This window comes from Haplochromis burtoni, unplaced genomic scaffold (genome assembly GCF_018398535.1).
Source record: "Haplochromis burtoni strain Fernald_Lab_line unplaced genomic scaffold, NCSU_Asbu1 Contig_448, whole genome shotgun sequence".
Taxonomy (NCBI): Eukaryota; Metazoa; Chordata; class Actinopteri; order Cichliformes; family Cichlidae; genus Haplochromis; species Haplochromis burtoni.
Window position 1 is genome coordinate 67073 of NW_024582809.1, and position 25334 is coordinate 92406.

Below are 25334 nucleotides of genomic sequence, written 5' to 3' on the forward strand. Positions count from 1 at the left end.
CGGCGAGGTCTATCGCGATAGCTTAATTTCTCTATCGAGTAAAAGTTATATCGCGATTCATATCGTTATCGTTCTATCGCCCAGCTCTAGGTAATCGTGTCGTATCAGAACTGGGGTAAAAAACAAAACAAAACTGGATCCGTGCATCAGTATTGGCGACTGATAGAGAGAACTAGAGTTTGGGACTCATAAAAGCAGAAGATGGTTGTTGTTGTTGTTGTTTTTTTAATGAGCTGCATAGTCATCGTTACAAAGACAAAGCCTTGACTGTAAGTGGAGTGCATGAGGAAGAATGACAGAGAATTATGTGTCACTGCATTGATAAAGTTTTGTTGTATGAGTTCATAGGTAAAGAATAGTGCTGAATCACTCGCTATGCAAGGCATTGATGTACGTATGTAGACCGAGCAGAGAAGCGGAGTTTATCAGTATGAAACAAACACATGCTCTCTCTCTTTCTCTCCCCAGCTGTCAGCTGAACCAACTGCTTCTTAGTAAGTAAACAAACAAATAGGTGGGCATCCTCAAGGAAGGCTTCTCCAGAGAAAACAACGAAACACCGCTACCACTTCATTCCTAAAGGCTCAACTGCCTCACCTAGAGTCTCGGACTCTGAATAGCTCTTTTGAAGACAGCTTTGATTATTACTTTTTGTAACAAAGCAATAGATTTTATTTTATTTTTTTATCACTGTGCAAGATTGATCTGCACAGTTTGTGAATCTGGCACAGCTCTTGAGTTGTTTGATTGAAGACTTTTTGAGCAGTCAAAATATATTTGATTAGAAGGCTCAGAGGAAGACAAGATAACAGAGACGTACTGCAAACTGACTGTTTATATTGCTGGGTATGATTAATACGTTTCTGCTGAAATAATAGAGAAGTGGAAAGGAAAGCAACTGTGTTGCCAACACAAACAACTGATCTGAGTCTGGAGCAGTTCTTACTTTGCCTGCTATTCTCTAACTCTTTCTCTGAAAAGTTAACCTTCAAACAAAACCAGAGGGACCCTTAATTCAAGGCATTTTAATTATGTTGGAACTGCAGCATATATTAGTACATGCAGCCATGAGTGGCAGCCTTGCATTCAACGCTCTAGTAATGCCATAATGGGGCGAATGGCTGGACTGAAGTACTGAACATAGCAAGGAAATCCCCATGTTTTTATAAACCAGACATAACTCTTTTACTCATAGAAAAGTCAGGAGGGCCTGGAGCTTTCTGTGTGGCTGTCTACCAAATTCCTCAAATTAAATTCTTTTATTTCGACCCATGCCTGCATGTGGTGCAAGGATGCCCCATAACGCCGTCCACTGTTCTTGAGAAGGCGACCAAAGAGGAGGAGAAAGGGTAGGAAATGACGGAGTGTTTGACAGAATACAAAGCGCTGGTGACTCCGTCCACGCGCAATGGTCACCGCGTCTTCAGCTACACGCTCGAGAGCCACACGTCAGCCGCCTTCGCCATCATGAACGAGCTGCGGCTGGAGCGGCAGCTGTGCGACGTCACGCTACGCGTGCGCTACAAGGACCTGGAGGCGGTGGACTTTGTGGCTCACAAGGTGGTGTTGGCCTCCTCGTCCCCGGTCTTCAGGGCCATGTTCACCAACGGCCTAAAGGAGTGCGGTATGGAGTTGGTGCCCATCGAAGGAATTCACCCCAAGGTTAGTCTGTTTTATCCTTGCCTGAATGTTTTGTTTGATTTGTACTCATTTAAATGTAGCTGTAGTATTGTGTTTATTTGTTGACTTCCGAATAACTAAATGGGAATCGAGTTACTCCTCTTTCAGCATAAACCGGCCTCACATTATTACAAGGAAAATCCAGTATGTATGGGAATTGTAACTTTAAAACCAAGCTGTATACCACAATGGGCTTTTCCAGCATTGTTAGAAAAAAATGGCTCCACTCCCACAAAAATCCTGCACTGCTTTAAAGTGAAACAGAAAGTCAGAATTGCTTTAAAACCCATACTCAGATGATCATACCTTTTATAGATAACACCATCCACTGTTTTTCTTTATCATTTATCTTTGTACAAGTGCAATTAAAAGTCAAAACTAAATGAATATCAGCCTTACATCACACTGATTATTAACCAAATGGGTTATTCCAAGCATCTTGGAGGGTTTGCTACGATGCCTGCCCTTTTTAGTTGCTCTGTAGGACTCCTCCTTGTTGCTATATGACTGCATATTTGGATTTTACATTTTCTACATCACACTTTATGATTGTTAATGTCTTTATCTGAAGTGCCTAAAACATTTTTACAATACATGTAATTTATATTCGGAAAATGTGTGTACCCATGAGTTGAGTGCATTTCTCTTTTTTTTTTTTTTTTTTATATCCTTTTTTTTCCATGAGCAAATAATATGTTCAAAGTAATTATGAGTCATATGTAAAAGTGCATAAATATTTTTCTATGGTACTCAGGGCTGAAGCTCCACCTTTTTAAAAAGTAAGCTCTCTCTCTGTAAATCAGGTATGCACAGTGGCTAAACAGTTTTATCTTGACTTCCTTTACTTGTGTTGGGTGTTTACTGAGCTCACATAGAGTGTGATCGACACAATATCTATGACATGATAGCTTATGAGATGCTAATCTGGGTTCCTAAATGCTATTTAGCATAGCATTAAATAAATTTTCTCTCCAGCTTCTCTCGCTCTAATTTTCTCATCTGTGCACTGACCTCCCACAGTCCAACCCCTTACGTTGTGTCTTTTCACCATTTCAGGTAATGGACAGGCTGATAGAGTTTGCCTACACAGCCAGCATCTCTGTGGGTGAGAAGTGTGTCATCCATGTGATGAATGGTGCTGTCATGTACCAGATAGACAGCGTGGTCAAGGCCTGCTGTGATTTCCTCGTCCAGCAGCTTGACCCCAGCAACGCTATTGGCATTGCCAGCTTTGCAGAGCAGATCGGTTGCATAGAGCTCCACCAGAAGGCCAGAGAATACATCTACATGAACTTCAGCCAGGTAAGGCTTAAATAGCATCTCGAATGAAAGCATTTTCGTTAGAATCACTGAACTGCATTGTTGGGCTGCACATGAAGTTGGAGCCACTCCTTGTAATTGTTTTTTCCTAATTTGTGGCGCTTAAGTAATGATTTTGTAACTTAGAAATCAAGAATTAAACATTCTACAAATCTGTTCAAGTTTTTGGGGCAGGAAATCTGTGTGTAAAGTGTTTTGAGGTCTGAGTAAACAATGTTTCACTTGCTACATTGTGGTTTCTTCTGGTGGGTTCAAGCTATGAGTCCACTGGCAGACTCATAGCTTGAATTCTCTTCACAAGAAGGCCAAGAGAATTCAAGCTATGAGTCACGATGACTTGTGAGTATCTATGTGGGTTTACTGGTGGCTGAAGCATAACTGACTGCAAAAGATGATGATACAACACAGTACAAGAAATGAAAGGACAGTTAATATTTCTCCCTCATAAGGAGATAAGATCAAGGGTAGGTCCAGCTTATGACAAAGACGTGTCACATGTCTGTCTGTGAGGTTAAACCTATAAATGGTATAATATTCAATACATGCCTGCTCACCAGAGATTTGACTTTTTAAATATATTGTGGCTGTCAGGGTAGGAAACCAGTTTTCCTTTGTTAGAAAGAGATTATTTGTTGCAAGAGTTGGTTTTGTTCTCACCGTTATGTTATAATTGATCAAAATAAGCAAAAACAAACTGATAAAGATTACATGATTGATCCATAATTTAAAATAAATCTGTTTGTATTTGGAACAGACTGTGCACAGTTTAATTGATCCAGCAGTTACTTTAGGTAAGAAAATTAGATGAGAATTTGCTGCTGGTCTAGATTCCATTCAGTCATATATGTCTGGATTTTGGACTTATGCAGCTGTCATTAGCTGTCTGGAAACTTTTAGCTCAGAAATATTAATCAGTTGTTTGAAAAATCTTTCCAGTTGTTGTAATTACTCACACCAGGTACTTTATTCTTTAACAACACGTGTATCATAAAAAGTTACTTTAAATCTGTACTCCTGCTTTCCAGGTAGCAACCCAAGAGGAATTCTTCAACTTGTCCCACTGCCAGCTGGTCAACCTGATCAGCCGCGACGAGCTCAACGTGCGCTGTGAGTCCGAAGTCTTCCAGGCATGCGTGGCCTGGGTGCGATATGACCGGGAGAACAGGCGACCGTACGTCCAAGCCTTACTCCAGGCTGTCCGCTGCCATTCCCTCACCCCCAACTTCCTGCAGACCCAGCTTCAGTCTCTGGACTGGGACCCACAGTGTAAAGACTACCTGGCTCAGATCTTCCAGGACCTCACCCTCCACAAACCCACCAAAGTGATTTCTTGCAGAACTCCCAAGGTGCCGCAGCTCATCTACACAGCAGGGGGTTATTTCCGTCAGTCGCTCAGCTACCTGGAGGCTTACAACCCTTGCACGGGAACCTGGCTGAGGCTTGCCGACCTGCAGGTACCCCGAAGCGGCCTGGCCGCCTGTGTGATCAGTGGGCTTTTCTATGCTGTTGGTGGAAGAAACAACGCGCCTGATGGTAACATGGACTCAAACGCTTTAGACTGTTACAATCCTATGAACAACTGCTGGCTGCCGTGTGCACCCATGAGCGTGCCCAGGAACCGAATCGGAGTCGGGGTCATCGATGGCATGGTATATGCAGTTGGTGGATCACATGGGTGCATTCATCATAATAGTGTGGAAAGGTAAGTCAAGTTGGCTAATAATGGAAGATGGTATTACTTTTATTACACAGACCAATTCTGCCTATTTTGAATTTATTCTTTTATCAATTATGTGTGTTTGAATGTAGAAAGAAAACCAGCAGTCTTTTACTGGTTGAATAGTTAAGTAACAATTACAGTATGTGGTCAGCACAGGTCATTTTAATGAAAGGCTTATGGTTGTGTCTGTCAAGAGAAGTAATCGGGTAACTTCCTGGAAACATTTTACTTCCTGCAATTTATTTTTAGATCACACAAAGCTGCTGTGAGGGAAATATTTTTGTAATATTAAACTTAGTGACAATTGAAAAGAGAAACAAGACACCTTTTGTTTCTCTCTCAATCTAAGCTTGGCACGAAATGCTTGTACGAACATTGTTATATGACCAGATCAAGAAGAACTAATACTCATTCTTTCTCAGATTGCTTAACATCTTGAGATAATCCTGCCGGATGCAGCTTTTAATCCACACCTGTGAAACGGCAGCTTTGTTTAGGTGCTTTCTGGTGTTGGGTATGAACAGTGACTGAACAACATACATTTTAATAAATAATAACAAAAAGAGAAGCGGAGAGCCCATCAAGTCCCATGAGAAATATCCGAGGTGCCGTATTGGCCTTGCTCTGACTAACCTTGACATAAACCTGCCCCAGATTTTTCACTGCTAGCCATTTAAAACTGGGATTACGTACATTTTAATTCAAGGCAGAAACTTTACCCAAAAGTTGGCTTTGTTCCTAAAATAGAAGATCTTACGCAGGTAGCCCACAGTCTCGGTGAAAGAGGAACATGTCCAGCCAGTCTGAACAATCATGTAACATCCGAAAGCACATATGACGCACTGTAGCACAACGGCTAACCACAAATACTGAGGAATGAAACTAATGAATCTGTGGTGCAGACTCCTGGCAGTGGTTCATTCATTGGGATGATTAGTTACAAGAGTTGGTTACATTTGCGATTTAGAAACCCGATAAGTAAACTGACTAATGTTATTAGTTGGCAAAAAGAAAACGGGAATTTAAAGCTCGGAAATATAGCGATAATTACTTTCTTTTCAAACTATGTAGCCTTCTTAGTTTGTGTTTGTTCTCCACAGGTATGATCCAGAACAGGATCAGTGGCAGCTGGTAGCCCCGATGTTAACACGACGTATCGGTGTGGGTGTGGCTGTCATCAACCGGCTGCTCTACGCTGTGGGGGGGTTCGACGGGGCCAACCGGCTCAGTTCCTGTGAGTGCTACAACCCTGAGAAGGATGAGTGGAAGACCATGGCTCCGATGAACACGGTCCGCTCCGGAGCTGGTAAGAAGGAATTGTAAAGCTGCCTCCTAATGATGAAAAACGTTTCTGAAAAACAATCAATTTACACAACTGCCCGTGCAGTTTTCCACCTGTGATTTGTAAAGATATGCAAGACTTCCTGCCCCTGCAGACCTTCCTGTTTTTGCTAGGTAGACCCAAGCAGTACCAGACAGCAAGGGCAGCTTAATAGTGAGGCAAAGCAAATAAACAAAGATTTCAGGTAAAAAGCAACATTTCTCAAAAAAAAAGAAAAAACAATTGAGAAATTAGACAGAACCTATAATAATCTTGCAGTAGAGTGTATATGGAAAAAGTGAAGCCAAAATATCTAGGCATTTTATTGACATCTTTTGGCAAGCTTTGAGATGTGAAATCCAACTGGACTCTGGGAAGAAACTAGTTACCTCAGCAGTTATTACTCATATCTAGAGAACAGACCCAAGACTTTGGCAGGAAGTCTTTATGTATGGATGCTTATTAGTACTCTTATTGTTACTACTTTCCATATTTTGGTGTAAAATAAACAGAAGCGTAACTATGGCCCCTTTTGTCAAATTGGTAAGCTTAGTTTTGTGTTACTTTTTTAACTTCTGCGATAAGTTATAAAAGCAAGAACGTGTGTTTTGTAACGTGCATCTGGGGTTAACGACTGGTAACAGGTCTGACCACGTCAACACTGGTTATCGCTCTGTCCACAGTTTTGAACAGTATGTCCTGTCAACCGTGACCAAAAAACACTGGATTCAAACAAACAGCAATGTTAAAGGTTATCGCTCCAGCAGCAGCTTCCTCGTGATGGGGAGGTTAAAAATTTGTAAACTTTAACTTTGCAGAGTACCAATAGCAGTGTCGTTTGTCAAGGTGCTTATCAGTACTTTGGTATACACCAGTCTCAAATTTTAACAATCAAATGCTGTTACTTGAAACCTGTGTGAAATTCAGTGATTGTGTGGGTCAGTCAAACTTCGATATCATGTAAATCATGTATCTGTTTGTAAAAAGACTTCCATTTGAATAGAAATCAAAGTGAAAATGGCCCTAAGCTACCTTTTTCTGTGATCTCAGTGAACTTTCCTCATGACTTATTAGGGCTCAGTCGCTAGTTTCAGCTCAGACTAAATCAAACATACACAGATCCAGAGATAACTCCTCACTTCTGGTTTCAAAACATACCGATGGAGACGGTGAAAATGCTCAGGTTGAGGTTTCGAAACTGGACTTCCCAAACCAATGAGTGTCATTGCTCTGGCAGCATCCATCTTCTAAACTGTGTGATAGGATAAAGGTGTTCATGAAATATTTTGGCTTTGCTACTGTGGGCGAAATCTGCTATGTTGTCAGTCTCTGCACAGTCAATAAACAAGAAGCACTCCAAGCACAATCCCCCACTCAAGCACCTCACCATTTGGGCACTATTTAAATTTTAAGGGATTAGTATTGTGTTTTGTATACATTCATTTTTTATTTTTATTTTTTTTGGATTTCGTTAGTTTTCAATTTGCTTAAAAAAAATAAAGTTTGTAGTGCAGTAGAAATTAAATGTTGACAATAAAAACATAGGTCAGAAGTCCAAAGAAAATTTTATCTTTAAAATCTCCATTGATCATACCTTGTATGATTAAATGTTTTAAATAGCTCTATGACCTCCAGATCTGTGTGTTGACCTTGAAGTGGTCAAATTTGACATGATAATTAAAATCTTTATGCTGGTACTTCATATATGTTGACACACCACATTTGTAAGTAGGGCTGCACGATTTTGCATAAAATGAGAATCACGATTTTTTTTTTTTTTTTGGCTTAGAATTGAGATCACGATTTTCTTTTCCAGTATAAATATTTATTGCACTTATTAACTGCACATCAACTTCGTAACAGTTGAGACTGAACATAAAAACAATAAATAAACATAAAAACAACAAATGTCTCACATTTTGTCGTTGCCGCAAAACGTTGTACTGCTTGAAATTCCGTCTCCACCGTTGCTCAACACTGCGTGTATAGAGCAGGTAGTGCAACAATAGAAAAATAGTTGCGGGACGGCACTGTGTAGCGTTTGTCTAGGGTGTTGATCATTTTCCTAAATCCCTCGTTTTGCACAGTGTTGATAGGAGCCATATCTTTGGTCAGGTGATAAGTGATAAGTGATAGCCTCCGTAATTTCTTTGTGCCTGCGGGAGTTCGACGTGTATAGGGAAGCGCTGTATGAGGTTCCTGTTATTGATGTTTGGGTGGTTGACCGGGACGGATTTTCTCCAGTCACTTTCTCGTCAGGGGATGACGTGCTGTCCGTTGTTTTTTCCCTGCCAATTTTAGCAGCCAGCTTCTGTATAACGTGGTATTAGGCTCCGCCCTTGTCATTTGTTGAGCAGGAAGAGTGAGTGCTTGTTTTCATGCAGATTACGTCCCGGACCAAAATGCGATACAATCGTCGTCGTCTTTTTTTTTTTTTTTTTTTTTTTAAATCGTTGTCATTTGGAAATGAGATCGCACATAAGTATGAATTGAGATTGCGATTTTCTAACGATTAATCGTGCAGCCCTATTTGTAAGAATCATAGTTTCTAAGTTATAAGGATTCTTTCTTTTTTTCTTTTTCTTTTTTTTTTTTTAAGCAAATAAATCATTAAGTTGACCTTTTAAGATCATGGTGGATGTAAGCCAAATTTGAATGGATTGGTAACATTTTACAACCCTCACACAAGTGTTATAATAAACACAACCTCCTTGGCAGAGGCAATGATTTTTCTTAATCAAGAAACGCATTAAAGAAAAAACAAAACACTTATATGGGGAGTGTGTATGTCTTTCTTTGTGTGTCCTTAAATACATGTTTGGCCTGGAGTTTTAATTGTCTTTTCTTTTTTTCTTTTTTTTATGATGGCAGTCAAAACAAAGCTACCTGTGACCGTAGCATAGACGTTACTCTTTTCTTCAGCCAGTTCTGGCATGTGCTTACATGTGTCTGCCCACATTTAGTTTGAATAAATGAAACAGTTGACCTTTTCTTTTAGGCGTGTGTGCACTTGGCAATCAGATCTTTGTGATGGGCGGATACGATGGCACCAACCAGCTGAACACGGTGGAGCGCTATGATGTAGAAACCGATACGTGGAGCTTTGCTGCCTCCATGAGGCACAGACGCAGTGCTCTGGGAGTCACTGCGCTGCATGGACGCATCTATGTGTTGGGTGAGTAATGTAGCTCGTAGAAGCCTGCTGAGAAAAAAGCAACGATTTGAGTTACAAAATATGTATTAATTATTATACCGATATCAATGCAATTATTTTGTTCACCTCCCACATTTACAATCATTGGGTGTGAGCCAGTACTCATTTAGGTCACGAGCACCACACCACAGCATTTCATTCAGATTGAGGTTTGGACTTTGGGATATTACAACACCTTCATTGTTTACTTTTTCAGCCATTCTTTAGTAGCTTTTCTACTGTTCTCGTGATCATTGGCCTGTTGCATGACCTAGTTTTGGCCAAATTTCAGCTGTCAGGCAGATGGCCTCACACTTGACTCTAGAATACTTCGGTAAACAGTACTTTGGTCTTGTGGCTGTAAAACATGCCCATATCATAACGCCTTCACCACCATGGACGGTTGTCTTGTGGTTTGTTCAATTGCGTCTTTGCAGGTTTGTTTGTTTGTTTTTATTTAGTTTGTTTGGTTTTCACACAGTGCCTCTGCGTTTCAGTTTGTGTTAAATAAATAATGCCAGAGTGTGTAATATGTCATGTGATGTTGTGTTTACCTAGGAAGTCAAAATCAGAAACAGGGTGTGCTTTCTTTTTCATGTGTCTGCGTATTAAAACTCTTTGTAGTGTAACCGTTAAGTGTTTAGATGCATTTTGCAAGGCTTGTTCAGTTTTTGTGACTATAAAATGTAAATATTTAAGTTTTTATGAGTCACAGTAGCAATAACTAACTCCTATTTACTCACTCCACTTAGTGTTTGTTATCCATAGCTCAGATCTGTGCTGTGCTTACAGGAGGTTACGATGGCAGCACTTTCCTCGACAGTGTGGAGTGTTACGACCCAGAGCAGGACACTTGGTCAGAGGTGACCCACATGACTTCAGGCCGCAGCGGCGTGGGAGTGGCTGTCACCATGGAGCCCTGCCAAAAGGATTTATTGCAGTGTCAGGCGTGTGACGGCGGAAGAACCAGTGGCAAGGCGGACCCTTCGGCAAATGCACGCGAAGATCTGAGCAGGACCCGATCCACACACTGACACTCATCTCAAAACTGACCTGTGAAAACTGGTCCTTTAAATTGAGTATCGTTATAAGATCCAGACAGTCTAGCTTTGTGCTCCAACGCAGCATTTGAAGCCCTCAGCTAGATCATCATTTGTAAAGTTCAAGTAAAGGGCTCCATAGTAAAAAGGTCACTTTACTGGCCCGATGAGTCATCAGGGGCTCTTTATTGCATTTAAAGAGCAAACTAAATCTGATAGGTGAAGGAAATACTTCAAGCGATCGATTATGTAAACAAAACTGTGCGTGCGTGCGTGCGTGTGTGTGTGTGTGTGGCAATCAAAGTGCCATTACAATGCCTGTGGGCATTATCACTATGTCGGTATATTCTCCTGAGGTGCTTGTGTGGGAAGGCACAGGCTGAGTCACTGTGTGGAAATTAGTGTTAACCCAGAGAGCCACAACATGAAGATCGTACAGTGGGCCTCATGCAAGAGCTTGTTTGACGTGCTTATACAGACCGTCTTAATTCAGTCCAATAGTTCTTTACAAAATCACAATCTGCACATTAAAAAAGAATACATAAATAAATGAAGAAGAATTTAAGCTCCTGATGTTGGATATATCCAGTACTAGCAGTCCAAAAAACTGTGTAGTAACAGGTTTTTGATATAGCACAGGAACCATTATTTCCCTCCTGTTTATTGTATATGTAGACAGTTATTTGCTGTTATTTTTAGTAGTAAAGTACATGTTTAAACTCACCATCTGTTTAGAACTCTTTTTTGCAAATAATCTATTTTTATTTAAAGTGGACATCCTGTATGACGCCTGTGAAGGCACGCGGAAGATATTTAAATCGGTTGTTGTTGATCTAAGCTGAAGACAGATTCTGCAGCTCCAGAGCTCTTATCCCACCTTAAATATTTTCAAGAACATTTTGGATTACTGGATTACACACAAGAATATACCTGTGATATAAAAGGGGGTTTTCAAGCAAGCTGGCAAGGTGGTTCCAGTTTTAAATCCAAGAACAAACGGCCTGTGCGAGGCATTTGGTGTTGGTGTGATCCCTCGCCTGCAACACCAACCATGACGTGTGCTGTTAGATTCCAAGAAGAAATACTTTGGCCTTTCTTACATGACTACCTGATGCTCTGCTGCAGGTTTATTTTGGTAGGCACGGCTAAAACTAGCAGTCCTGCAGTAAATCCAGCTTTCACAGTGGGTTTCTACTGTTTTGTTGCCTTCTAGTGATCTTACTGGGGCAAAATAATAAACGCCTGTCACTTTGGTGCATAACACTTCCACAGAATCACCACCTTTTTATGGAACCACTTAATCAGAAATTACAACCTTCATGAAGGTAGGATTTATTGCAGGATGTCATATTATAGAGCATTACATCTAGTTAAGTGTGTATAATCATAAACTGGCAGCTGAGTTTCTGTTCCTTCAACTGCAGTCATTATGCAGCTGTACGGGTGTGGGGGAAAATGTGCATGCACCTGCCAAATTGTATAAATTGTCATCTCAGATTATGGTAGAAAGGATCTGCTTTAAGCAAGTGGTTCTTGCATGAGGCCCACTGTCACAAATTCAAGTGTTGATACAAGAGTCTGCATTGTAACAAATGTGTTCTTTAACTGATTGCATAAAATGTGAAACTTTAGTAAAATACTGAGCGATGCTTCTTCTCGGGCTCCACGATTGTCGTCCAGTGGGATCGGTGTGCAAAGCGCCAACAGAATGAAGAAATTAGTTTAGGCTGTGTTTAGAGGAATCAATACTGTAGCATTTAAACGGCCTGAATTGAAACATCTCACTATTTGCAGACAGAAATGAGACCCTCCCGCGCGCAGTAAACAATTTTTTTTTGGATTTTCACATCCTTGAGACCTCAGACACAAATGACCATGTTTGTGCATTCGTGTTCAAATATTGTATACTAATGATTAAAAAAAGGGGGACGCCTCCAGCAGAACGAGGCTCAGGGAAGGTCAGATGTCTACCGTGTATGAGAGGTGACGAAGAAGGGGGGGAAGGGGGGGGGAGAAAAACTTGCTTAAAAAATGTATTTGTAACAGCGGTTTAAGCTACAAATGTTTTTAAGTGATGTTTTGTACATTGATATTCTACAAAGTCTTGTACAGGAATTCAGAGCTCACTTTTTTATTTATTTGTTCAGGTCCTTTGTGATTTTTCTTCTTCCTCTAAACTGACATCAGCTTTGTATTAAATTGGACTCTGGTGTAGTGTTTTAATAACTAGCATGCATTGTAACAAACTAGGTCTGCCTGTTAATGCAGATTTTGGATGTTTGTTTAAAAAACAAAAAAAATTTAAACAAAAAAAGAGAAACCGGCGCTTCACCTTGAAAGGGACCTTTCCCCCCCCTGTCCAGTGTTTGGATTAGAGATGAAAATATTTAAAAACATCTGCTTTGTACATTTATCCCCCCAAGCAAGAACTACCTTGTACAGTAATGCACTGTTAATTAAAATGTGTTTATTGCACTGCTGTAGTCATGTAATAATTTTAGTTCTGATAGTTCCTGGGTTGTTTGTTTTTTCTTCTTGATGTTACGGTCATTTGTGCTGTTTTCAAATCAGTAGTGGCCACTAGAGGGAGCTAATGCGCCTTCATATCTTCTTTTATTTTATTTCTACATTTACCCTAAAATAAAGTTACCAATTTACGCTTTTTGCTAAAGATGGATGCTCCCAGCCCACTTTGATAGGTACATCTGATTAACTACTCATTAATGCAACTATCTAATCATACAATCACGTGTCAGCGTCCCACTACATTCGGGCATGAACACATGGTCTACGTGGCCTATTGAAGTTCAAAGTGAATGTCATCAAGATGATTCTAAGTGACTCTGAATGTGGTGTGGTTGTTGGGGCCAGGCGAGTTTTTTTAGAAACTGCAGATGTGCTGGGATTCCCCCCCAACACAACCACCTTTAGCGTTTACACGGAATACAGCAAAAAAGAGGAAATGTCAAATTAGCAGGAAAAAACACTTGTTGATGCAGTAACTCGTTTAGCACTTGTTACAACCAAGATATGCAGAAGAGTATCTTTAGTAGAGGCGAAATGTTAAAGCAGATGGGAACAAGAGCAGAAACCCACATCATTTCTCCTCTCTTGCTCTGATGATTCTTAATTTCTGCTGCAAAATTTGTGTGGTGGGGTCAGAATCTCATGTAAGCAAGAAATCCTGCTTTCTATTTATGTTCAGGCTGCTCGTGATGGTTAAGTGTATACTTTGAGCCCCAACTGAGCATCATTTAAACTCCACATCCTACCCGTGCGTTCTTTCTGACCATGTCCATCTCTTAATGACCAAAGTGTACCCATTTTCGACATTATCCTGATTTTAGTGGAATAACCTGTAGGATGTTGAGCTTAAATAGTCTCAAACCAATTTCCTGAAAATGACAATGAGTTTGCAATTCTCTGATGGCCTCGGCAGTCACCAGACCTCAATCTAATAAGGCATATTTGGAATGTGGTGGAGATTCATATCATGGACGTGCAGCTGACAGTGAAGGTGTGATCAATAAGGACCCAAATGTCTGAGTAATGTTTTTGAATCTATGCCATGAAGGATTAGGACATGGCAAAAAGAGCTTCAGCCCAGTATGAGCAAGATGCACCTAATAAAGTGTGCGTGTAGATACTAGTGTGCAAAGTCTCATTTTTATGATCTTTCTAGTGTGTTTTTCAGTGAGTCAAAAGCAGGTATGTCATTTACCGACCACCCATGATACCTCCCAACACATCTAATTTCCTGGCTAAACCCAGCAGGTGGATAAGGTAGACCACTGTTTACACTACCGAGGAGTATTGTGTGGGCTTACAAGAGTATTAAGACTTGGCAAACACAGGCCTAAAAAACACAGACTTAAAAAAGAATCTGTGAAGATATACAGTTGCGTCATCAGTTTCTCGTTGGAAGAAAATATCTTTCAAATATTGCAGATGGAAATTTAAGCAGTTAATAGGCCTCTAAACTTTTCTGCTTAACACCCGACGTCAGATTGTAATAAGAAATGCACGTCAAACACAGGAGGATGATAACTTTGGGATTCAGTTTGGGCGGAAAGAAAGTCACTGCGGTAACTTCCTCTCTTCCCTTCTTCTCCCGAATATTACCACAGCATGAGTTTACAAAAATGTCAAGGTTACGCAACACTAATCGAGGTGTGGCTGAAAAATCAGGAGGCTGTTCCTGCTTTGTCTTGCGTGAGACCAGGAGCGTTATTTAATAACCATGCCTTCTTATCATTTGAAAGTCATACGATAACAGACCACGTGCTTGCATTCTGATGGGTTTATGGGTTGTTGATTGTTAGGACCGGTATCTTGTATTGTGATAGGTGAAGAAATGTCCGCTTATACACTTTGATCTATTAACTCATCTTCTACACATTGAAGAAATCTTCTGTTCAAGTTTTAGCATTCACTCTCTCCTAGTTTTCCTGAAAGTAAAAATGGGTCTGGAGACTTATGGGTTAATTTCATATAAAGCCTCATTTTAAATTATTGCTAGGGGGCGCAAATATACACTAACTGCAGTAATCACATTAACTACGTGTAGATTACTTGAAGTGTGCCTCTGTAAAGTCAGCGCTCACTTGCATTGAACATGCTCGCTGACAGTGGTTTTATTTTGAAAACCTCGCTTGTTTGTGCCGCGTGATTTCTCGCGAGCTTCACACCGGTGAGCGCCTCTGAAAGTGATGAAAAAAACTCTGGCCACTGCCACCGGACACCAGAGGATCCTGTGTGCGCGCAGGTATGTAAAATTAATCTTGCTGACGCTTGCTTCTGTTTTACTCTGTTGGGCGAAACTTCTGAGATAATTTCAAACTTCAGTGGAAACTTAATGGGAGATAAGTTCTCGAGGTTATACTCGTTTGATTTAGGAAGTAGCTTTGGAAGTTCACGAATTACCTGCGCTGTTAAATGAAGACAACGCCACAAGAAACGCCACTTTTACCTCAAATTTAACACAAGCAGCGATGTTAAGAAGAAATTAGCCAGACAGAAGTCTGCTGCAATGATTTGTATTTGGTTACCTGTGTGTGCACAAATGCGCACAGCTCACATCACAAATTAACAGGCTATTTATCTCGTCTTGATGCAGTAGTATTGTTATAAAACAGTGGAGCTTCTGTCCTTCTTTCTCTGTTTATCTATTAAGGTGGGCTTCAGGACACAAAATTGTTTCCATTCTTTCCAGAGAGAGAGAGACTCTCTTTGTTGTCAGACTAGTTCATCCTGTTTGAATCCCCCTTTGAGCGCAGGAGGAGCGTCCATTCATTCAAGGTCAATAAACAGCCAAAGCTCATGTGTGTTCTTTGTGTCATGTAACTTTAAAACCTTTGACAAGATTTTCTCTGGAGACTTCTCTGCATTGAAAGCCTGTTCCAGCTTCATTGCTCAAATCCACTCGTTCCTTTCCTTTCGTCTCCTTTCATCAGTGTGGAGCAGCAGCCAGGATGATCCCAGTGGGTGAATTCAGATCCCTCGGCACAGAGCCCAGCTCGAAGTATAGGGTCCTGAAGCCATGGTGGGATGTTTTCACAGAGTATCTGTGCATTGCTATGCTCATGATTGGAGTCTTTGGATGCACTTTGCAGGTAAGGTGTCTACACTTTGTGTCCATAAGTTTTCAAAAAGTAAAACCAAGTCATCGCTGACCTTGTCTGTCTCATTGTAGATGCCATGATAATTCCTGCATTATCTGGCCACCCAGTCACGCAAAAATGCATGCACTACAGCTGAACGAACTTGTTTCTCCTGACCCACTTTGTGCACATTCAGATCACAAACTGGCTGCTTAATGTGTGTCTCTCATCACATGAATATCATTTCTGTGTCACATTAAAATAGCACCAAAGTAAAGCAAAGGGACTACAGTGTAGTCAGCGCTAATCAGATATAATAACATACAAATTTCACAACTTGTTTACTGCAGATTTTCTAACTGTTGTGTTTTTCAGAGCAGAAGCATCAGTTTATTCCTCTAATTGTACTAAATTGTTGTTTTAGCGTAGACACCAACAACAAAGGGGCATTACAGGGGATGCATTCATGAAAAGAATTGGTCACAAAGCTGTCTGAATTGCTGCACCATCTACACAGTCTGTTTGGCGAAACTGAATGTGTGAAAATAATTCAGCAACTAAAGGGGTTCTCTATAGTCTGACACTCATTAGAATATTTATTATTTATTACTTCTGTCAGTGTAACATTTATAAAGTAATTATGGATTGCAACCAAGCAATTAAACATATAACCACCACCTTTACAAGGATGATGTAACACACACATTTAATTTTAAATTAAAAATATTAAATCATCTGCTATTTTCGACCAAAATTTTCACAACTCAAAGTTTATCCAGTCTGGTTTCTTTCATTTACGAAATATCTCAAAAATCTACCAGTAATGAAGAAATTTTTGTACATAGTACATAGTAGTTAGTAGTTAGTTATAACTAACTCACTTTTCACATGCATTTCTCAGTCTGCTTTAGCCCGTCTACCATTGGCCTAGAATACAGCAGCTAGGCTGCTAACAAAAAACTAGTCAATACTCATAACAAAAGGCCATAAATAAAGCCATTAATTATTTTTGGCCTTTTGTTCTTCTCATATGTGTATACATAAGTGTGTATGTAGGAATGAATGAAAGACTGTGTGTTTGTAAGTATAAATATGTACTTTTATTCTTTCATCTGTTTTTATCCAGACTGCGAAGCACTTTCTAATTGTGGATTTTAGTGTTGTGATTTCTTCTTCAGACATAGGTAATCCAATTAAATGTAAAAATAGAAATGGCAGAATTAAATCTCCCTTTCACTTAGTGCTGTTAGACACGCTGTGCTCATTAACCTCTGCAGCAGCACAAAATCTCGTTAATTAAAAAACAATAAAGAAAATATTCCACTACAGTGGAATCTTCTGCTTTGGTGATGGATTTTTCTTGCTTTCCTACAGCAGCATGTTAATAGTGACTTTTACTTTGAAATGAAGAGGTGGAATGGATCATCCCTCCAAGTAGTGTCATGTCTGATGTCATGGCTTGGAAAGTATAAGCCTGTTTCTGATTGTTGCTCGTCTGTTTGATGACGCATCAAAAGGGCGGAGGATTTCGTGTATTTTTAAACCCCTATCTGATTTTATCATCTGCAGTTTTTAGCTTGTGCATTTAGGCTTTACGCGCAAGGTGAAACCTGTTAGTTCATCACTCCCAAAGCGTAGCATTATACACTATGTGATAAATTGTCAGTATATTACACTTCCGGGAACCCATCACGTCCCTATATTACAAGATCAGAAAAATGAGGAAACATGAGAACCGTTTGGAATGAATCTACAAGTGTGGGTTTGTTTTACTTAAATCACTTTGGAAAACACTATCTAACATGCTGGTTGAGGTTAGGGATAGAGTTAGGGTTAGGGCTGGAATACATGGCTGGAACGTGTATTACCGTGGGAGCATCATTCTGCTAGATTTCATCCATAACCTGGCACGTAGCATAAGAACGCGGAAGGTCACCTTTTGCATTCCTCAGGAACGCCTCGGGATTTGACAAATCGTGACTATGTTACGCCTGAGAGTGAGAACAAGCGGATTAGTTTAGGCCTTGCTGTTCTCCAGTCAGAAATACTTGAGTACCAACAAGTGAACCGGGCTTTGTTTTTATCACGATATTATTATGTTCTTTTTTTTTTATAGCTCACCCAAGACAAGATTGCATGCCTGCCAAGCCACTTCACCAGTCCAACACCAAAAGCAATTGACTGCAGCAACATCAGCAGTTATGGGGACAATGAGAAGTTGCAGAACACACTGGTGACCCCGGCGAGCCCCATCATAGTGGAGGTGTTTGGGCGGAAGAACAATCTGGACATTCATCAATACGTGTTCGTCAACAACTATTGCTATGAGAGGTCTGTTCACTGGTATGCAAAGTACTTTCCGTACCTCGTGGTTATCCACACCATAATCTTCATGGTAACAAGCAGCTTCTGGTTCAAGTTTCCTGGGACATCTTCTAAAATTGATCTCTTTGTCAGCATTCTTGACAAGTGCTTTGACTCACCCTGGACCACAAGAGCCCTGAGTGAAGTTTCTGAGGAAAGAGGCGAGGAGAAGCTAGTCAACTGGAGGAGGAACACTATGACTAAAGGCTCCACAGAAGGACAAATCGATGAGGAGGAGACTGTGGGCCTTCTTCGCTCCTGCTCTGTTAAGTCTAATCAAGAAAAGAAAAGTGCAGAACCGAAGTCTACCCTCTCTTTGTTGGATAAGAAAGAAGGAGAGCAAGCCAAAGCTCTATTTGAAAAGGTGAAGAAGCTCCGAACTCATGTGGAGGAAAAAGACATTTTGTACCACATGTACGTTCTGCAAACGTCAGTAAAGGTCATCCATTTTCTTTTGATTATTATTTACACCGCATTGCTGGTACCTAACATTGAGATAGTTGTGCAGTGTTTGGTTCCGCCTGAGCTGACTGGTTTTGATATCTATTGCTGTAACCACAACAAAGCACATCTTTTCTCCAAGCTTGCCTACTGCTATATCTGCTTTGTGGCCGTATTTGGACTTCTGCGTATCTATACCCTCTACTGGCTTTTCCATCGACCTCTAAAGGAGTACTACTTTGAGCAGGTCAGACTGGAGACCGGAATTAATGACATACCTGATGTGAAGAATGATTTTGCCTTCCTCCTGCATCTTGTGGACCAATATGATGCTCTTTATTCTAAAAGGTTTGCTGTCTTTCTTTCCGAAGTCAGCGAGAGCCGCCTCCATCAGCTTAATCTAAACTACGAGTGGACTGACAAAAAGTTGCGCACGCGTCTAGCCAGGAACACCAGAAACCGTCTAGAGCTACACCTGTTAATGTTACCAGGGCTTCCAGAAACCGTTTTTGAAATTCCCGAACTGGAATCACTCAAACTCGAGCAGATGAAGAATGTCACCATACCGGCTAGTATAGCAAAGCTAGAGTCTCTCCAGGAGTTATCAATGGTCTACTGCCCCGCAAAGCTCCAAGTTGCTGCCCTAAACCACCTGAGAGAACATTTAAAGATTCTATATCTAACCTTTGAGCATTTAGAAGAGGTTCCTGTGTGGACGTACACCTTACACTGCCTGGAAGAGCTCCACCTGGAAGGTCCTTTAACCAACGAGGTGTCCAAAAGTCCCATTCTGGATTCCTTTAAAGAGCTTAGAGCTTTGAGGGTCCTCACTTTTCGCTCCAAACTTACAAAGATCCCCTCCAGCATAGGAGATGTTGCGTTCCAGTTGCAGCGCTTGCATATCTACAATGAAAGTGTCAGGGTCCAGGCTTTAAGCATCCTGAAGAAGTTAACCAACTTAGTTTCACTGGAATTAGTGGGCTGTGAGTTGGAGCGCATCCCAAGTGCTGTCTTCAGCCTGAGCAATCTGCAGGAGCTGGACCTGAAGGAAAACAAACTCACTACTGTGGAGGAGATCCTGAGCTTACAGCACTGCAGGCATTTAGTGACACTTCGGCTATGGCACAATAAAATCTCATACATCCCTGAACATATATCTAAGCTGCATACCTTGGAGACACTGGACATTAGCTGGAACAAGCTAGGAAAGCTTCCCTCTCGGCTCTTCTACTGCACCAAACTCCGGCACCTCGACATTTCTCACAATCAACTCACTTCGCTCCCTTCTGAAGTGAACATCCTGCAGAGCCTGCAGTTCTTCTCCGCAGCTTTCAACTCCTTAGAGACAGTGCCAGAAGAGCTGTTCTCCTGTAAAAGGCTAAAAACGCTGATTCTTGGTAACAACCGCCTTTCACACCTCAGCTCAAAAGTAGCCAACCTTGCCCAGCTGGTCCGGCTGGATATTAAAGGAAACCGTCTGGAGTACTTACCTCAGGAGATAGGGGACTGTCCCCTGCTGAGTGGGCTGATAGTAGAAGATAACCTGCTGGATCAACTGCCATCAGATGTAAGAAGCAAGTTAAATAAAAGCTGAGTGTGTGGAGCTAAGGTTCGTCACATACTTGTGTTTTCTAATTAAAGAGTGGTGGGTGAGCTTGAAAAAACATTTTTGATCCAAATATTTTTCAGAGAGAAGCAAAAGGAAAACCCAAACCACAGCTGACCACTAAAAGAGAACCAGTAACTCTAAAGCTGAAGACTTTCATAGGACTGACCTAAAGAGGTGCTTGTGAGAACACAAAGGTCTAACACAGTTGGATCAGACGGTCTTTAATCTACCAGGTGCCTAGCACAAAGTCCATGTGATGTCAAATTGTGCCATATGCAAACCGCAAACTGCATTAAGTGGACATCATGAAGGCTGCCTCCCGCACGCTTTCTCCAGGCAGCTTAAACCACACTGTGTATTTCTAGTAGGGAAAACACATCTGTGGACAAGTGTGGAAATCCTAATTGTCCCAGTTTTGCATATCCATTAAAAAAAGATTTAAAGACTCTATTTAAAAGCAGTCATAACGAAATGATTCATATTTTTTGATTTTCACATTTTGAAAATGTTTTTTATGTGTTGTCCTGAAAATAGCATCTTTTTTATTAAGTTAAAATGTGTAAAAACACATCTACATTTAATTTTTACAAAACTTGATTTTTACTTCAGTAGATGACACAGAAATGTAAAGTGGAACAAAAAAGTGTTGTAATTCAAGATCAGATTAATACTGTATGTGGGGATGAAATAAGAGCTATAAGTACTTTACAGAAATAAAACAGTGAACAAGCCTTAACCTTCAAATGTTTTGGGACTGCACTTCCGTTTGTTTACTAAAGACCTTTGAACTGTATCCTGCTTGACGGGTTTACACAGCGTGAATATGCATTTCTTACAGTGTGGTGGTTCATGTCGCTCCGTTTCAGTTCCAAAACACGTGGAGGGCGAAAAAGCCTTTCAGTAGCTGGATAAAAGGTGTTCATATCTCTGTTTACACATTCAGTCAAATGGAGAAGTGAGTGAACTCATACTGGGGTGGTATGAGGTATATAAGGTAAAGGTTCACTCTCTACAACAATGACTGTGCATGATGTGAGTGCCAGTGGTAATGGCTGCTGTTTCCACTAATGTTTCAGCATAATACAGGTGATAATTGGAGGTGATGTCCAGGCAGCAGAATTTTAAAAAGCTGTGGCACGTAACATGCAACTATGGAAACTTGCTAACTTGGATGACTAGGCTGATCTGTTTAAATGCTTTAAACTGGATATATTTTTACTTCAAATCTTGTTTTTCTTTCTTTTTAAAAAATTTCAAACATCCTTTATGCAAAACTTTAGATGAATGGATTCTGCACTTTTCCTTCACCATTGTTTCCTCCATTCACATCTCATGTTCAGACGCACATAAAACCGGTGCTTCCTGGAAACAGCTTCCACTGCTCAAACGAACTGCAGTCGGTCATGTTCTGGCTTGTGTGACTTCTTAATATGTTCGTGTCGATCAGCACACTCACTTGCCCTTGATTCAAGGATTACTGTGTGTGCTATTTTCTGTCACATTAAGGAATTGAGATGTTTTAGGGAGAATTTAGCACTTATGTTATGAAGGGAAATAAGTTGCACAGTAGTGGTCACTACAGTGGACAGCTATTCAAAGGCTGTTTTCTTGTATTTGTGTCAGTGTTGATGGTATACACATAAACCACTACATTGGACAATGATGTGTCAGTCCATACACATCTGTTGTCCGCCTAAGTGGACATGTAAAAAACTCTTTGAAAAGTACATGTTTAAAAGATTGAAGTTCAAAAATCTTTTTTTTCATGCCTAAAGATGAATAGAAATACTTAAGAAAAAAAATTCTGAATGATGATTTTCATAATTCATTCATGAAAGGGTTAAGTCTCAGTTAAAGTTGCAGTCAAGTAGCAGTCTAAATGTGACTAATAATTGACTGGAAAAAATAGCAATACAATGTCTCCAAGACGGTTGTTGCTTTGGGTTGTGAGGAGTGTGCAGAGAGCCGCCGGTTGGGCTTGGTGTTTACTTTTGTAAAATCGGATTATTGGGTGTCTCAGCTATGTGTGTTTCTGGTAAAGGTTCACATTCAGTTCCTGCAGGCTGTGATTTCGTGCAGCTTGATGAAGTGAGAAGCACAGCAGAGCGTGTAACAGCTTCCAGTGACTCATCGTTTGGAATCTCACCAAATGCCAAAGGCCAAACAATAACAGTTTCAAATGAAAAAAAATGAAGGAAGCACTTGATTTGCAGTTCTCTACATCTTACAGTCTAGTAAAAATTGCACACATGGGAAGCTCCTCCTTTCATGAGCACGAGAGCATTTTTTAAATATGAAACTAATCCCTAAATCCTTTTAAGCTCTATTACATTTCGTAAATGAAAGAGATTAGAGATCTGAAACCAACTAATAATCTTAATTACTGATTATTTGACATATTATTCTAATAAACAGTTTGGTCTAGATCTGAATAAAGCGGTGTTACAAAACCAAAGTGCTCCAGTTCATTTCACCAAATATCTTGTTTTGTTGGACCAAAATTCTAAAATGCAAAGAGTAAATTCAGATGTTTGATGTTTTAAACAAATGATCAAACTGCTAGTTAATTATGCAGATTTATTTTCTTGGCAACATAATCACCACAGCTGTAACAGAGGTCAGGGGCAGTCGTTTGGTATCGATTCAATACCAAGTAAAACCCAAGTAAAACACGACAGTCAGCACAAAAAAGATTCATTTTTCACAGTGCATGTTTGAGGTATATTGATTTAAAACAATTCAGTGGGCAAATCGCAAATATCGATCCGATAAAAATACCAGTGTTGGTATTGATACTGTTGAAATTTGGATTGATCTGCCCACCTTTAGTGAAGGGCATTTGTGGAGAAGTGGTTTATGAATCCGTGAAGCTGTGTCACCCCTAATGTCTGTAACCCCTCACTGCTCCTCTCCGCTCTTTAATCAAAATCAGAGAAACTTTATTAATCCCAGAGGAAAATTGAGTATACATACAACTGCATGAAATGAAGTGTAGAAACAGAGACCGTTCCCCATCTGCTCCAGTCTGCATACCAAATATCCTTTGGCAAGATACTTACCCCGATGCATCCACTGTGCATGTATTTAGATATAAATAGATATTAACAGACATATAAATATAATATAAAAAGACACAAGTATTAACAATAAATACACTTTAATCCAAGCAAAATAGAAAAACAAGAAGTGTGAAATCTTAGTTATTACGTTAGTTCGGTCAGACATTTGGATAGTTTTCCTTGTGTCATCTTAATTTACACACATCTGCGTGTGACTGCACCAGTACGCTGATTCAGGGTTTTCTTGTTTACTCCCACTATTGTTACTGCTGCTTGTAAACCTGCATATTTCTCCCAATCTGTGGATTAACCCAGCCACATTCAGGAAGTGCTTGAATGTAACAGCCACCCACCCAGTCAGTGAAGTCGCTGAGCTCTACCTAGTGGCTGGGCTGTATATTTAACCATCCTGGTTTTGTAACTGATTTATATGTTAGGGTGAGAAAATATACTTAAATATCTATTACACAATTTAAGGGCGTGGTGACGAAGCAGACCTCTGAGCGGAAAGTTGCTAAACTATCTGGGAAAATATGGGTGGGGAAAGACAGCATTTTGAGCAGAATTGCTCCAGTAGACTTTACTCAAACATCAGAGTCTGAGTCTGGATTAGCGCTGCTGAATAAACATCACATTCATTTAATGTTAAAATATTCCTTGAAGATGAAAAGATCAGCATTTAAAAGTAGGCAGATATTATCAGCTGTTCTAAAGCACAGCACTTGGTTTGTTTTTTATTTCATTCAAATGGAAATTTGTGTGTTTTCTATTGAAAAAATTTTGATTTGTGTGATCGTTCTGTGACATCATAGATGTCTGCATAGTGAGCTGTGAGCGCAGCAGTTGAACTGTATCTCCTTTCTTGGCAAGTAAAGTTGGCCAGCAGCACACAAGCAAACAAAATGCCCATTGTACCACGAGAGCCCCGAGCACAAACATCAGCAAACTGTGCCACTGTTACCTACAAGCTCCAACAAAACAGGGCTCTCATTCATTTCTACTTCAGTTCAGCTATCTTTGTGACCTTTGTGAGACTTTTCACCGCGCTGTACATTCCAGCGTGGAGTTATTGCAAATGCCCTTGGTGGATCACCATAAGGACGTCTGAGCGGTTAAGACTGCATGAAAAGATGCAAAGAAAAGCACACAATGATTGATTAAATTCCTCTTTCAGTTGTGTTAATCTATTTTGTTTTGGGGGTTTTTGGAGGATTTTTAAAAACATGAGAAGCATCGGGAGTCACGGACAGAGCCGGGAATTTTGAGATAGTGAAGAAAAGATTATCTGTGGACTCTTATGTTCCAGCGACAAGTAGGTGGTGTGGTGATGCAGCGGTTAGCAGTTTTGGCTCACAGGAGAAAAAACAAACAAACTTCTGCACGTGAACCTTCCTGAGGCCTGATGCGTAGTTTGCATGTTTTTTCTGTGCCTGTGTGGGTTTTCCCCCGGCGCTCCAGTTTTCTTCTACAGTCCGAAAACACACATATCTTGGTGATTATAACTGTTGATTTTAAGTTCATGTGGATGTGCAATAGATAATAAATAATAATAATGGATTGGATTTATATAGCGCTTTTCAGGACCCCTCAAAGCGCTTTACAATACCACTATTCATTCACTCTCACATTCATACACTGGTGAAGGTAAGCTACAGTTGTAGCCACAGCTGCCCTGGGGCAGACTGACAGAAGCGAGGCTGCCATATTGTGCCATCGGCCCCTCTGGCCACCACCAGTAGGCGGTAGGTGAAGTGTCTTGCCCAAGGACACAGCGACCGACCGGCAACCTTCCGATTACAAGACGAGCACCCAACTCTTGAGCCACGATCGCGGGTAGAATAAACGTTTGATATGAATATGCTGATAAATGTGTCTTTATAGTGTAAAGCATTTGGTGTGGGAAATGCACTATGTAAATGCCAGTCCACTTCCAAGTGTTTTTTTTATTCCTATTTTACTGAACAAAAGTAAAAATATTCATTTTAAT

At 40.4% G+C, this 25334-nt stretch overlaps 3 protein-coding genes across 6 annotated transcripts in view; all 3 read left to right on the forward strand.

Moving 5' to 3' along the window:
* Positions 1-872, forward strand: part of s1pr5b (sphingosine-1-phosphate receptor 5b) — a 12328-nt gene extending 11456 nt beyond the window's left edge. The window contains exon 3 of the mRNA XM_005945732.3: positions 469-872. The gene's annotated coding sequence lies outside the window, so the exon portion shown is untranslated. The remainder of the gene's footprint in view (positions 1-468) is intronic.
* A 280-nt stretch (positions 873-1152) lies between these two features.
* On the forward strand, positions 1153-10997 carry keap1b (kelch-like ECH-associated protein 1b). The gene is made up of 6 exons (XM_014341178.2): positions 1153-1662; positions 2737-2982; positions 4026-4702; positions 5821-6026; positions 9040-9216; positions 10027-10997. Exons 1-6 carry the CDS (start codon positions 1357-1359, stop codon positions 10266-10268), a joined length of 1854 nt encoding a protein of 617 aa, XP_014196664.1. The 5' UTR covers positions 1153-1356; the 3' UTR covers positions 10269-10997.
* Positions 10998-12272: 1275 nt separating this feature from the next.
* On the forward strand, positions 12273-24897 carry si:zfos-323e3.4 (volume-regulated anion channel subunit LRRC8C). Of its 4 annotated transcripts, none has more exons than XM_042213517.1 (3): positions 12273-15572; positions 15728-15886; positions 17991-24897. In XM_042213517.1, the coding sequence occupies exons 2-3, from the start codon at positions 15746-15748 to the stop codon at positions 20271-20273; spliced, it is 2424 nt and encodes an 807-aa protein (XP_042069451.1). In that variant the 5' UTR covers positions 12273-15572; positions 15728-15745; the 3' UTR covers positions 20274-24897. The 4 variants fall into 4 exon arrangements, with proteins under 4 accessions (XP_042069451.1, XP_042069452.1, XP_042069453.1 ...); XM_042213518.1 differs by having other exon boundaries at positions 12273-15039; positions 15448-15886; XM_042213519.1 differs by having other exon boundaries at positions 12273-15039.
* Positions 24898-25334: the final 437 nt, after the last annotated feature.

Excerpts from the sequence above, each read along its gene's own strand:
- si:zfos-323e3.4 (XM_042213516.1), top strand. The coding sequence starts at position 15,746 with ATGATCCCAGTGGGTGAATTCAGATCCCTCGGCACAGAGCCCAGCTCG. Across the intron at positions 15,887-17,990 it reads TCTTTGGATGCACTTTGCAG|CTCACCCAAGACAAGATTGC; the intron begins GTAAGGTGTCTA and ends TTTTTTTTATAG.
- keap1b (XM_014341178.2), top strand. The coding sequence starts at position 1,357 with ATGACGGAGTGTTTGACAGAATACAAAGCGCTGGTGACTCCGTCCACG. Across the intron at positions 4,703-5,820 it reads CATCATAATAGTGTGGAAAG|GTATGATCCAGAACAGGATC; the intron begins GTAAGTCAAGTT and ends TGTTCTCCACAG. Across the intron at positions 9,217-10,026 it reads TGGACGCATCTATGTGTTGG|GAGGTTACGATGGCAGCACT; the intron begins GTGAGTAATGTA and ends CTGTGCTTACAG.